This window comes from Eurosta solidaginis, chromosome 2, assembly GCF_040869045.1.
Source record: "Eurosta solidaginis isolate ZX-2024a chromosome 2, ASM4086904v1, whole genome shotgun sequence".
Classification (NCBI taxonomy): Eukaryota; Metazoa; Arthropoda; class Insecta; order Diptera; family Tephritidae; genus Eurosta; species Eurosta solidaginis.
The window spans coordinates 173,642,191-173,657,662 of NC_090320.1; the positions used below are offsets into that span (position 1 = coordinate 173,642,191).

The 15,472-nt window shown below is 36.8% G+C and overlaps 1 protein-coding gene across 4 annotated transcripts in view; it reads left to right on the top strand.

Annotated features, from left to right (window-relative positions):
- Positions 1 to 15,472, top strand: part of Cul3 (cullin 3) — a 191,850-nt gene that overhangs the window by 119,338 nt on the left and 57,040 nt on the right. For all 4 annotated transcript variants that reach the window (XM_067766441.1, XM_067766439.1, XM_067766440.1 and 1 more), the window contains 2 exons: positions 13,991 to 14,142; positions 14,200 to 14,423. In XM_067766441.1, coding sequence (XP_067622542.1) covers positions 13,991 to 14,142; positions 14,200 to 14,423 — 376 coding nt within the window. The remainder of the gene's footprint in view (positions 1 to 13,990; positions 14,143 to 14,199; positions 14,424 to 15,472) is intronic.

A 15,472-nucleotide genomic window follows, 5' to 3' on the forward strand; every position in this document is an offset into this window, starting at 1 on the left:
TATCAAACGGCAGTAGGGTTTTGGGGATGATATGTAAGGTCCTTTCTTTAGCCTGTGGTGGTGTCGCATACATACCTTTTGTCGCATGTTTGGGAACCAGTTATACCATTTTAATTAACGGAAGATGTTGAGAAATCGTCTGAGTATGTTGGTTGACAGCAGTGGACGAACTGCTTTGCGAAGATGTTGAGGCATGTGCGCATTGCAAACAGGTCTATGGGAAGAAAAGGTTGACCACAGCCCCCAAATTGGAATGATTATTGGAGTGAAAATTTAAGCGAAAATTAAGCGTAATGAAGATATATCTTGCATCTTATCGCTTTTTCAAGGGGCCGAGGGTTTGAGCAATTTGCATCGAGGTAGTGGCGCAAGAAGGTGCATAGCGTTGGTAAAGGAAGTACAGCTTTAAGCAATATCGAATCAAAGGCAGTTTGTCGTCAACAATGTATCGTACGTTGCAGTGCGGATCTAGGATTGTACTTCCTTGGGGGTTTTTACTTCATTATTTTATGACGTATATTTGATTGTAACATAATGTAGGCAGGGTGCATTTATTGAGATATGTAATATATTTAAAAACATTACTTATTTTTAGCATTTATATGCAACAAAATAAATATGTAGATATTATTGATACAAATCGATACACAATAAATATATGTTATCTGCCTAAACCACAGAACAGCGCTCAGTCTGCCCTATACATAACTGTATACTATGCATTCTGCTTTAAGGGCCAGTTAATGGTGACTTAACCATAACCAGATAAAACAGCTGATCGAACCAACCTTACGGAAATCAATGTAATCGGTTAATGGTGCCATACCATAATTATTATTGCGTGCTAACGGACGTGTTTTTGGAGCTCGTAAACAAATAAACATTCTTAAGTCTGTGTGCTTTGATAAGCAATAAAAATTGGTAAAACTAACAAAGAAGCAACAGGTGACGTACCAGTATTAATAATTAAAGTGCTTTTCCTGTGAATCTCAATTATATTTAATTTAAATAAAAAGGTTGTGAACATATATTTTGCTTGTGCAGTTATGTGTGACTGTTAAGCAGAAAATGGAAGAAAAGTGCGAGAAATGTGGCAAAAAAATAAGAGGGAAACAGGTGTAAGATGTGAGGGTGTGTGTGGTAAGGTTTGCCATAAAAGCATTGCGTGTGCATCTGTCGATGATTATGGCCTTAATTGTTTGCAAGGTTGTCAATTTTTAAGATTGGTTTGTGATGGGTGCATGACTTATTTTTCCAATGCTGATGAGGCTCTAAGGGAAATCAAGGCTATTGCAGAGGTAAATAGAATAAATTTGAAAGAGCAAAAAAGCGAAATTGAAAAAATGTTGAATAAGCATAAAAGGGAAATAAGCCATTCCATAACTCACAACGAAAGAGATGAAAAGAATAGTAGGAAATATCTATAAGGTGAATTCGGAAAAACTAGAGTTAATGAACAAAATAGAAAGTTTGTGCTTGGAAAATAAGGATAAACTAAGTAAAGCTAGTATACCGAATGCGGCTCTCACTAAGCAAAAGGATGAAATTATTAATGAGGTTAAAAAGGTTGCTAATATGAGGCGTTTAATACACAAAAAGAAGAAATTATAAAAGAGGTTAAGAAGGCTGCCAATCAGAATAAAGGTGTTGTCGGTGCAAATGTTTCTACATATGCCACTGTTACAAAAGGAATCCCTCCAATTGTTATTAAGCCCAAAGTGAAACAAGCCACTGAGAAAACAAAAATCGATTTAAACAAAATAGATCCATCCCATCTAAATATAGGAAGGGTATAAAACAAAAATAATGGCACGTTAATTATAAGCGCTAATAAAGCAGGCGACAAGGACAAAATTAAGATACGCTAACAGAAAAGTTAGATAAAAATGTATATAATGTAGCCGAGCCAAAAGTGTATTTTCCTAGAGTTGTGGTAGCTAATATTAGTGCAGAGCATACCGAGAGCGAAATAGTTAGCCGGATCCTTGCGCAAAATGAGACACTGAGGGAAGCTAAAATGAAATGTATTAAAATTAAACACTCTAAGAAAGAAAATAGAGGGCAACATGTTAATGCAGTTATAGAAATAGAGCATAAATATTATGAGGTCATCCTGATAAATAAGAAAATTAATGTTGGATGGGATCGCTGCCCAGTTTACGACGGTCAAACTGTAAAAAGGTGCTTCAAATGTTTAGGGTTTAACCACATAGCTGTCAATTGCACCCTGAAACAGAGATGTAGTAAATGGGAGAACATGGGGTAGAAAACTGCAAGGAGAGCATACCCATTAATAAATGTGGAAATTGCTTAGATGCCAATAACCAGTTAGGTTTTAAACTCAATATAGAACATAACATAAAAAGTCATAACTGCCCAGTTTATCAAAAGAAGCTTAAACTGGAAAGACAAAGAGTTGGTTTTCAGCTACCGAGACGTACTAGCCCAGTGATAAATGTTTTTGATTTGAAATGTGTCTACTTGAATATTTGTAGTTTGTTAGCAAATAAAGCGTAGCTCGAAAGAATGATAGAAGAAGTGGATCCGGACATTGTTTTATGTTCAGAAACACGTATAACTTTAGATATTCTTGTATTATATTTAGTTTCAGAAGGCGTTATTAAAGATTCGGTATGGTGCAAGGGTTTCTTTTATGCAAACGCTATAAACAAATCCATGGCTACTGGAATACTGCCACACATGTGGAAAATTTCGACAAAAGTACCAATTAGGAAAGTAAAAGATTCAATAATTGAGGAGAACTAAGACCGATAAATACATTACCGAACATAGGAAAAATTCTGGAAATTGTAATAAAAAATCAACTGGTTAATTACTTGGAAAATAATAAAATCCTTATAAAGGAACCATCCGGTTTCCGAGAAAGGCACTCTTGCGAGGCGGCGTTGAATTGCGTCATATCTAGCTGGAAAGAAGAACTGAGTCTAAAAAAACACATACTAGCAGTTTTCATTGACCTGAAAAGAGCGTTCGAAACAATTGATAGGAATATAATGCTCGATAAACAAAAAATTGGTATTAGGGAAAATGAGTTGCAGTGGTTTAGAAGCTTCTTATCAGACCGGAAACAAAGAACAACCATCGAGTTAGTAGTCTCATCCGAGGCACAAGTGCACATAGGCTTACCACAAGGGTCGGTATTAGCACCAATCCTGTTCAACATTTACATAACCGATATATCATCAGCACTGAAATATAGTAAAATTAGGTTGTTTGCAGATGATACGCTACCTGAAGTAAATGAAAAGGACATTTCAATAGCAAGGAGAAAAATGCAGGAAGTTTTGGACTAATTTTTGAGATGGCTTTGCATTAATAAACTCAAGTTTAACGTTAACAAAACAAAGTTCATGGTTTTATCTAGGACGACCAATAAAGAATCACTTAACCCATTAGTGCATAAAGTTTATCCATATACTTATAATAAGTTTCAGTGAAAATTACGGGTTGTGGAGATCACGTTTATCAAGTAGTGAGAGAAAAGTTACACATTTGTCTGTAGTTTGTTGTAAACGACCCGTCCGATTTATCGAACGCTATGCACACCGGCACCTTAAGCTACCTCATGAGAAATAAAAAAGTGTTAAGGCTTCTAGCAAAATTTATTTAAAATATTGCTGAAAATAAGGAAATATAAGTACAAAAATGTTATATAAACATATATTTATTTATTGGGCGCTACATGATACTCCATGAGACACTTCGGATGGAGACCTACTTCACATTTGAGGCACTTGTATTTCGACTTCCCTTCACACTTATTTGCACGCCGGTGTTCTGAATATATTGGAACAATAATTTGGGAAAAATTTAGACAACGTGACATCAGGACGGAAAAGGCGACAGCTGTTTCGATTATACCTTGTAAATCTCTTCAAAGCCTTTTCTCCCGGGAGTGGGAGTCGAACCCGCACGATAGTTGAAATGGTTATAAACGCATTCAGCTACGTCATGCCTTAGTTGTTGTAAAGTTTTTCCCAATTGCCTTCTTTTCGCATATATTATCTTCCACACATCACATAATTTGTATGTAGTTATGTGTTGAAGTTATGCCTGTTTGTAAGGCGGTTTTCAGAGAAACTTGGTATTTGTTGTGGTTTTTGTTCTATTTATAGAACTACAACGAATTAATCAAATGGTGTCTACTTATATGAGTTAACCGGGTATTGGTTATAAACGCATTCAGCTACGTCATGCCTTAGTTGTTGTAAAGTTTTTCCCAATTGCCTTCTTTTCGCATATATTATCTTCCACACATCACATAATTTTTATGTAGTTATGTGTTGAAGTTATGCCTGTTTGTAAGGCGGTTTTCAGAGAAACTTGGTATTTGTTGTTGTTTTTGTTCTATTTATAGAACTACAACGAATTAATCAAATGGTGTCTACTTATATGAGTTAACCGGGTATTGCCCGTATCGCTTTAAATGTATGACAACATTTATTTCAAGCAATTTTTAATTTTATAATTTATTTAATAATTTGGGAAAAATTTAAACAACGTGTCATCAGACGGACAAGGCGACAGCTGTTTCGATTATACCTTGTAAATCTCTTCAAAGCCTTTTCTCCCGGGAGTGGGAGTCGAACCTGCACTCCTACGATAGTTGAAATGGATATAAACGCATTCAGCTACGTCATGCCTTAGTTGATGTAAAGTTTTTCCCAATTGCCTTCTTTTCGCATATATTATCTTCCACACATCACATAATTTGTATGAAGTTATGTGTAGAAGTTATGCCTGTTTGTAAGGCGGTTTTCAGAGAAACTTGGTATTTGTTGTTGTTTTTGTTCTATCTATAGAACTACAACGAATTAACCAAATGTCTACTTATATGAGTTAACCGGGGATTGCCCGTATCGCTTTATATGTATGAAAATATTTATTTCAAGCAATTTTTAATTTTATAATTTATTTAATAATTTGGGAAAGCGATACGGGCAATCCCCGGTTAACTCATATAAGTAGACAACATTTGGTTAATTCGTTGTAGTTCTATAAATAGAACAAAAACAACAACAAATACCAAGTTTCCCTGAAAACCGCCTTACAAACAGGCATAACTTCAACACATAACTACGTACAAATTATGTGATGTGTTGAAGATAATATATGCGAAAAGAAGGCAATTGGGAAAAACTTTACAACAACTAAGGCATGACGTAGCTGAATGCGTTCATAACCATTTCAACTATCGTAGGAGTGCGGGTTCGACTCCCACTCCCGGGAGAAAAGGCTTTGAAGAGATTTACAAGGTATAATCGAAACAGCTGTCGCCTTGTCCGTCCTGATGTCTATGCGATTAGCTCGTAAAGTACCACTTGCATAAAATCCTATTTCTCGGAGGTGCTTCATCAAACTTACGAGATGTAAAGAAATTGTCAAAGTATATTTTTATCCCATTATTAGATGGTAACTTTACCTCTCAGCACTTCTTCCTGTGTACAAACTAAAGGCAACCATATATCCAGTGCTTGCACACAAAGCCCAATTTTTAAATCTAATGGGAATTCCCCTTATAAATTGTTTAGCGTAGTGCATTCCGTAATACGGAATAATGCTTTCATCGACACTGTAATGTTCGTCTATGCCGTGGTGCTTTGGGAAAGAATTCCCTAGGCTATCTAGTAATAGACGCAATTTATACAGTCTGTCAGAAGATGAGCCTATTTGGCTATTATCATTAAGGTGCAAGTTTTGGAGTATTAATTCGAACCGTCACATCTTATATTTTCGGAAAGCAGTTTTGGAACATCGTTGTCTCTGGAAAAATAAAGTCGTTTATTTGGTAACTTGGCGTATCCTGATAGTAGCATTCACATCTTATATTTTCGGAAAGCAGTTTTGGAACATCGTTGTCTCTGGAAAAATAAAGTCGTTTATTTGGTAACTTGGCGTATCCTGATAGTAGCATTCCTCGCAAAATGACATAAATTTCATCTTCACTAACCATTAGCTGTTTATTCCTCTGCCCAGCGTAAATATTGGTTTGCTCCACAATTCGTTTGATCAAATCTTAATTAAAAATAATTTAGAAAATCTACAGGAGTTTTACAGTTACAAGCCTCTTCTGATGATGTTTGTGGGCTGAGGTGGGCTGGGTACAAGTAAAATTTGGAATTTCTTTCTTCCATAAGTCAACCCTTCTTTTCTTTGCTGGTTGTAGCCGTTTCTTCAAGGTCGAGAGTGGTTCATCATCCTCGCATTCGCTACTCGAGGAGGCTTCGTGCAAACGCTGATCTTGATTAGATCCTTTATTTGTACGACAACGACGGAGTTCGTACTTAGTTCGCAATAATTTATGTACTAAGTGGTTCAAATTACCATTCTGCCCTTCATCCGATTTGTCACTGTCTTCATCTGTGGCTTGACCTTCTAGGTCGATTGGTGGCTCTACATAAATAATGTTTTCATTGTCAGTATTTTCATCATCGCGCTCCAAAAGGCTCAAAATTGCATCTACTGTCAATCTAAAAAAAGCAACAAACCAATAAACTTATAGCCTTATATGCATCTCAAATGATGACAGATCTTTGACACTGCCAAATTGAAGAATCTGGACTGGTTGCTTTTACGAAGTAAGAAAAACGGGGAATAATTCAATCCCCTTCAGTGAAAAGTTTAGTAGAAAAGTATCTTTGGTAGTATATTAGTAGTGATAAGAAGTTTATAATTGCCAAAAGTTTTTGGGGAAATAATTCATTTTCTACTAAATATTTCGTGAATTGATAAAGTTAGGTTGGTTTGGTCATTCTTTCAGAAATTGTTTGAAGAATGCCGTACATTAGAATTTTATTCAAAAATGCACTATCCCCAAATTTGTTTCAAAAACTCCCTATATGAGCATAAGTTCAATGCATTTTGTCATAAGAGGGAGTTAATGAAAAGCATTCTGAGATGAAGCATTCTTCAATCTAACTCTAATATAGGGCTGTTTTGTGACAAATCCTGAATTGGGACGTTTTTGAAAAATACTTTGAGATAGCACGATTTTGAACAGGTAGCCGACATGGGGTGATACGCTACTCAGCCGCAATGAACTGACAAAGACAAAAATGAAAGAAAATGGCTTATTGTCTTAGAAAGCTCTTTTCCGTTAAGTATTCATGGAAGCGTTCCGGATAAGCCGTTAATTTAGAATATTCGGAATACGTTCATTTGATACTACCTCACGCGGTCCGAATAAATCAAATAAGTATATACATAATATTCCAATGTAAACCTATTCCCCAAATTCTTAAATGGAGACGAATTTTCCGAACATACGGAATTAATAGAACAGAAGGTCGACTTTTAATACGCGCCCAAAAATATCGAGAGAAGTGTCAAAAGATGCGTATTGACCTCGATAACAATAATTCGAAGGCGGAAATAAAAATTTTAGCTCCTTCAAAAGATATTGACGAAAAACCGAAAAATGACACCGGGTTGCGTTGGCGGCCTTCAGCCAAGCTTATAAAAAATTACCCTGGCCAGTCCACCAATGAGGTTGGGATCAAAATTAAATGCGTGCAAAATCCCTTTGTACACAAAATCTTTTTCAGTGCACAAAAACATTACAACAACCACATGAAAATTGCCAACTTCAACTGCAAATATCTCCGGACAGAGATGCAATTTTTCTTTTCCGCCTTCGGATTATTGTTGTCGAAGTCACCTCTCTCGATATTTTTGGACGCGTATTAGCAGTAGACTCCTGTTCTAGACTTTTACCTGAATAAGTTAACATGCCCAATGAGTACATTTCGTTATGACATCTCCATTATTTACTAATGACATTTTTACGTGAATCGATTTAATAGTCGAGGTTTTGGCGTTGAACGATGAATTTTGAATTATCTATGTTCAATGTTCAGCCATACTTATAGATCGAGGCATAGTTAATAAATTCACTATAAAATTAAAAAAAAATGTTCTAAGGAATTATGCAGTTCAGTACTTATCGGGTATTTTTAAACTGATTGCTTCCTATTTCTACTACTAATATTTTTCGAAAATTAGCAAAGAAACAACACAGCTAATGGATGTTAATTCGATTTGGGAGCAAAATGGCTGCAATTGTCAAAAAATGTGTCTGTCGAGCAATCCTCTTGTGATTGAATCATGTCTATGCATAACGTTCGATATATTGGACGTCACAACTAAATACCACAGAAAATGTTCTCTAATAACGCAAACTTCGTAATTTTTCATGTTTTGCTTAGCAACACACCCGTACTCTAATAAACACTTGTCACCAAAAATTTTTTCTGAAAATATACCAAAAAATATAACAAAATATTTTACCCTTTGCGTGAAAAAGTCTGCTTGCAATCCGCCATACTGAAAAATGTAAAATAACGGGAACTTTTTATGACAGATCGATAAACGAAGTTTCCTTTCGACTACACCATTTAAGCCTCCACACATCACAAACTTGATGCATACAAATTTAATTTTATTAATGTCCGATATATCGAACGTGACGCTGGAATGGGTTAATCCAGATATACAAATAATGAATACGAGCATTGAGGAAGTTAAAATATTTAAGTTCTAAGGGATCCTGATTGACAATAAATTGAGGTTTGCGGATCATATCGATTATATTGTGGTTATATTAAATGGGCAAAAAAATTGGATTTTGGAAGAGATCATGTAAACTTATTAGTAAGAAATATAAGTTGAAAGTTTATAGATCAATCATAGAACCGCACTTCTTACATTGCCCTACAATATTCTTTATTACCAATGAAACACAAGTAGACAGGTTACAAGTTATGCATAACAAAGCTATGAGATTTATATTGGAAATGAGGTACGCCCCTTCCATAAAGAGTATGATCGATGCACTAAACTGGTTGAGTGTGAAACAGCTGATATTTTACCATAGTGTGAAATTTGTATTTAATATCAAGTATGGTAAATTACCAGTCTACCTATGTAAGTGAAAAACTTGTGCATGTGAATGGAACCCACTCTTACATAATCAGGGAAAATAATAATTTTAGATTACCTCTTTTCAAAACAGAAATGGACAATCAAAATATATTTTACAAAGGCCTGCATTGTTTTAATAAACTTCCCAATCCTGTTAATAATTGTGAAAATTTAAACACTTTCAAAAAAAAGTTTATTAGAATATTGCAAAACCCTTCCAATAAGATACAATATTTTGTATCTGTATTTCAAGTTACTAATCCTTGAGCGTACATGGGTAATCCAAACAGACACATACACCTTATGCATCAGGTTATATATATCACCCGCAATCAAATTGGGGAAGAGTTCCCGAAAACATCGTCGCAGACAAACAGTTGGAGTGGTCATAAGAGTCACGTCTATTCCAACAAAAATAATAAGACAATAATATATTATGATTATGTTTATATAAAGCTGGTGCAGGGACGATTGGAAACACGTCCTTTTAAACCGTCCGATAAGAGTGGCTCATTCTGCTGAGCTGCTAGCTTTTGTGTTGATCGGAATCAAATGCATTCCGACAGCATAAATAACAAAACTGTGTAATCTTAAGTTTTGGAACAGGACAGGATTGGAAATACGTTCTTTCCAACCTCCCAATAAAAGTGCCTTATAACTCTGAGATCCGAGTCATATATGTTGATCGGAATCTATTGTATTCAGGCAACAGAAGTAATTCAACTATGTATTCATAAGTCTTGGAGTAGGGTAGGATTCAGGAAACGTTCTTTCCAACCTCCCACTAAGATGACTCCAGGACTCGCCTGTTGGGACCGCCAGTTCCCGTGCTGAGCGGAATCGCATGCATTCCGACAGCCCGAATCTTAGAAATCCTATTATTATTAAAATGTACTTATCAATTGTAGTAATCTAAGTTGTAGGCTTAAAACGCCGTAATAATAAATAATAATAATACCATAGCCAACCAACTGGTTATTGGTTTTTCGCCATATCCAACTTTTTCTAGATTTTATTAATTGTTTTGGATATGTTTTGACTAAGAGATTTATTTTTTGTATATGTTTGCGTTTTCTTAATTTCTATGAAATTTTCACGATTTTTAGGTTAAGGCACCCATAACTGATGCCAATTTGATATGGATAAGTAAAAATATGGTTATGACGCTTTAAACGTCAGAACTATCTTGTATAAGTTAACACAGCCGCCATGAATTAAAATAAGCAATCATATCACCAGCGCAACGGTAGCTGACCGTCTGCTTTCGAACATGTAGATAAGAAGCAAATTAAAAGTATTCTTCGTACCTTTTTATGACATAAAAATTGGTTAGAAGCTGAAATCGGTCAGTGCTGGGTTGAACCCGTGGGGTTGGGTCTTCCATGACAGGTACCCATGTCACTTTTACACTAGCACTACTAGCATCACAGTGAAGCTCCGTTTCTTTAAACGGGTTAAATATTGCCAAGACTAGACTCTTGACTAATCTTGATTTGAGTTGGCAAAAGCGTCAAGGCATTTTTGGTCAAAGTTATGTGGTGAGTTTCTCTTAAAAATATTCTGCAACGTTTTGGCAATTTGGATAAAGGAAGGTACGAAGCGGCGAAAATATGAAAAGAGACCTATACACGATTGTAACTGCTTTGAATTTTCAGAACAGGAAAATTTTGTATACTTCTAATGTAGGAGGCAATATTCCTGAACGTGACACAACATATCCTAAATAATTGACAGCATCGTAGCCATATTGGCATTTATCCAAATTTTTCTTCAGACCCCGCAAGGTCAGTCGTTCTAATACTAATTTCAGCAAAGTTATGTGTTCGTCAAAGTTTTCCGTAGCTTTGATAATGTCATCCATGTAAATAATAATATTTCTGGTGTCTTACATGTCCCAAAAAATAGTATTTATAGATCGCTGGAATACGGCAGGGGCATTCCCAAGTCCAAATGGCATCTTCAAATATTCATACTCCCCGTTAGGTGCTACGAAAGAAGTTAGGGGTATTGACTCGGGAGTCATTTGCACTTGGTGAAACCCGCTTTTTTAGATCTAATACCGAACAGAAGCGTTTGTTTTCTAGGTATTCTATGAAATCATCGATTAGGGGCCAGTGGTGTAGTGAGGAGTGGTAGCAAGGGGGCATCTTGCCCCCGGGCGCTACTCGCAGGTGTACGCCAAATGGTCCGCAAAGCAGAACTTCCTGGATAATTTGTATTTTTATTATAACTGATTTCTGGGAAAAATTTGCTATACTAAAAAATGCATGCATATATCCAGAACACTTGCGATAGTTGTGAAATAATTGAAAGCATATATCTTTTTTTCTCACGTTCAACGGGAATTATTAAAGAATGCTTTAAAAAACTGTCAAACGTGAATCTGAAGCACGATGGAGCGCCAGAATGTGAATTTCTCGTGTTACGAAAAGTGTTCTCGATCGTTTCCAACAAGAAATACGTACAAGACTTACACGACTAAATTACATTAATTTTATATTTGGATTTCTCTTAGACGTAGGAAATTTGTTAAACAAGGATAATAACGACTTAGAAAGAAAATTTAAGAACTTGGGTGAATTTTATAATACAGATTTCGATGGAACAGAACTTTTTATCGAAATATGTACTTCGCAGTAGAAAAGAAATTGAACCTAAAACTCCGTTAGAATTACTTTTATAAGGCCTTGGTGATGTCTTCCTTGGAAGTTGCCATATTAATCAGTGTTTTCGCTGTTGTTCTCGAAAATAATATTATTTGTTGTTGATTTGAGTAATTACCCCACAGCTGGGGGCTTTCCGGTATAATCCAAGCGGATTATAGCTGATAAATCCCGGAAGTCCCCATTTCCTTTTTTTATTTTCTTTGTTACATATATATATGGCTGTGTTCATTGTTTAATACAAAGGAGAGATGCATTCATTATGATAAGATTATACATTCCTTATATCAAGTTTACACTGTGTTTCATTATACCGCTTACGCTATACGAGTATTTACAATTCATATTTGTAGTAACCTATTTTTAAACTTTATTTAACCGGGGGTCACTCAAACAAATTACGAAAACTTATAGACTATAGTGCAGTTTTTTTTATATGTATCCCTTTTAAATTAAAACACAGATATCATCTGCTGACTATTTTTTTAGTTTTTATGAAATTCGAGTGAAAACTACCTAAAATTTGTATTCTGTTACGCCTTTTATGAAAAAAATTAATAAAACGGATAGAAAGTTGCCTTAAACTTTTAGCCCTTAGTGAAAACTCATCTGCCTTGCAGATGCCGTTCGGATTCGGCATAAAAAATGTAGGTCCCGTCCCTATAATTTGTAGGAAAACAAAGGAATACGACGCAAATTGGAATAGCTCTGCCCAAAATATCTTCGGAGGTTATCGTGCCTTACATTTATTTATTTTATTTTATAAATGACTTACCAAAGCTGCTAATATTAGGCACACTGCCCTTCACCTTAGTCTGATCGCGACGATCAGACAAATTTCCATATCTAAATTTTCCATATCTATCGTTGTCAGCCTTTCTAAATGAGCAACTTTCATTTTGTTTCTGTCAGTAGTTTGCATGCGGTAAACAACGTCGTTGGTCCATTTAACAACTTTGCACGGGCCTTCCAGTTGCACTGAAATTTCGGGGACAAACCTTTCTTTCGTTGTGGGTTGAATAGCAGCACCAAATCTCCTCCCGGAAAACCTTCTGAATTTATTTATTTATCGTATCTGGCTTTAATCTTGTCACTCATAATTCTGGTTCCTTGCCTTACAAGGGTATTTTTCTCATTTCTTCCTCCAAGAAATTCGCTGGAAAAGTTCCTCCAAGTTGTTATGATGTTCGTCAAAGTTCTTTCCCAATACGATCTAGGTATACCAAGCATGTTTTCCAATGTAGTCCTTTCAATACCTGATCCATGAGTCTCAAAGGTAGCTGGAGAAGCTGCACGTTATCTTGCTCCATGGAATCATCCTTCAGATCTGCGTTTCTGACCACCCACATTATAGGAACTATTAGGACTGGTACTGTAATGACGTGCAGTGTGCATGTGATAGCGTGTCAGCAAATATTGGCTTTGAGTTCGCGTATGCAGCCTGCTTCTTTTCGACGTCTCGTATTACGTTTATCAAGCTATGACTTTTTACCCTCTTGGTGTATTCGACGGGTGCGTCCGCGTTTGCAAGATAAGCCAATCTCTTAATGTCCAACGCAAACTCCTGCAATATTTAATTAGTCTTATGGAAGCGGCTCTGCAATTCAATTAGGTATATCTGCTTATATGCTTATTTCCGTAGCCTCTGTCGACAGCGGCCATCAATGCTTCAAAACTGTTCGTTTCTCCTCTGGAATGGTCTGTAAGATTTCAGTTGCAGGTACTTTCAATGCGACGAACAGTGCAGCGACACTATCATCAGTATTCCAGTCGTCAAATGCTTGCGTCTTCTTAAATTGAAAGTTAAATATGTGAAAAGGAACAGAGCCGTCAAAAGATGGAGTTTTTACCTGCGGATTGTTTGCTGAGGCAGCTGGGCGATTTAGTTGTAACCGCTCCATACTACCTTTAAAATCATCGACTTCTGCATGAAAAAAAATTCCATGTATTTTCTCTTTTTTTTGTTTTGTAACACTGTTTAATTCGTCCAAAAACGTTATAAAATGAAAATTTCCGTATTCGACTATTCTGGATTCAAGTCCCGGGCAAAGCAGCATCAAAAATCGATTAGAAATAAGTTTTTTTTGGCGGGGTCATCCCAACAGTAATTCGGCAAACAACCCGGGTGTATTTCTGCCATGAAAAGGTACTTAGTGAAAATTCTCCTGCACTGCAGCTGCCGGTGGGAGCCGGCATAAAACATGTAGGTCCCGTTTCTCCAATTTGTAGAAAAAATTTAGAAAAAGGAGCACGCAAATGTGAAGAGGTAAATCGCGTCATTTTTTTTTAAATATAATACAACTGAGTAACCGTAAATTGATGCGGCATTGCCAACACGTATGTTTATATAAAACTTACCTATAACAATATTCTTTAATTTCGATTAGGTACCGCATATATTAACGCTGTTTTTTATGGTCGTAAAGTTGAAAGTGATAAAGATAAAGATGGTCCTAGCTCGAGCATGTCTTCGAGTTCAAATGGATTCGCGGTTCCAACAACTACTCGTAAGCACATCCTCCAAGTGTCCACCTATCAGGTATATTATAGACCAAAAATTATCTAATATTTTCTCATTATAAAGTGTACATTTTAGATGACTGTTCTAATGCTATTTAATAATCGCGACATGTTAACGTATGAGGATATACAACAGGAGACAGATATTCCGGAACGTGAGTTAGTACGCGCCCTTCAATCTCTGTCAATGGGAAAACCTGCACAACGATTACTTGTGCGTAATTCAAAAACAAAGACAAAAGATATTGACCCAACTGATGAGTTCTATGTCAACGATGCGTTCATTTCGAAATTTCACAGGTAAATTCTATAAAAGTAAATTGACAGAAAATTTTCTGACTTAGACAAATAATTTTGCCCCTAATATTAGCGCCTTACTCACTGGCAATAATCGCATTATCTTAGGAGATTTCAATGCCCATCATGATCTATGGCATTCAAACTTGCAGGCTGACAGCAGGGGTTAGATGTTGGCGGATCAAATAGAAGAAACGACGTTTCACTATAAACGGAGACGTCCCCACTCGTATGGTACGAAGCTGTCACAGTTCGCCACATATATCAATCGTCAGCGCAGGACTCGTAAACTGCGTCAACTGGCAGCCGATGGTAACATTGGCATCCGACCACCTGCAATACTTGCTTCGCTCGAGCGTACCGCCGACTTCATCGATAACGCACTTTCATAAACTTTAAAAAAGGAAAGTGGGATAAATACAAATCCTTTACAGACAGCCGCTTTGCTGCCCTCCCTATCCCGACTGATGCTCGCCAAGGGGAACGTACTTTCCGCAAGGTCATTGAATCCGGCTCGGCTCGCTTTATTCCCGCCGCAAGAATTCCCGAAATTCGGGCCCACTTTCCGGCGGAGGCCGCAAATCTAGCGAGAGAACGTGGCCGTATAAGACAGCTCGATCCCGGCGACCCTCAAATAAGGGATATAAACCAACGCATCACATTGCTTGTGGATGAACACAAGCGGGCAAAATGGGGGGGGAGCATCTAAGAAGTTGTAACCTCTCTGCCGGTGTGGGTAAGCTTTGGTCCACCGTAAAGTCCCTATCGAATCCGTCCAAGCACAATGAAAAAATCTCCATCGCCTTTGGCGATAAAGTGCTATCGGATGAACAGTACTCGTTGCGCTAGACCTATCAAAAGCTACGGTCAACCATGCACGTTACTGCAAGACCTGGAAGGGTCTACCCTTCCCTCTCTTAAAAGGTGGACCGCAAATTATTTGGGTGGTCGGCAGGCACCGGTGAAATTTAGAAACGAAACATCAAAACCAAGAAGAATTAAACAAGGGGTGCCAAAGGGTGGTGTCCTATCCCCACTTTTGATTAACTTCT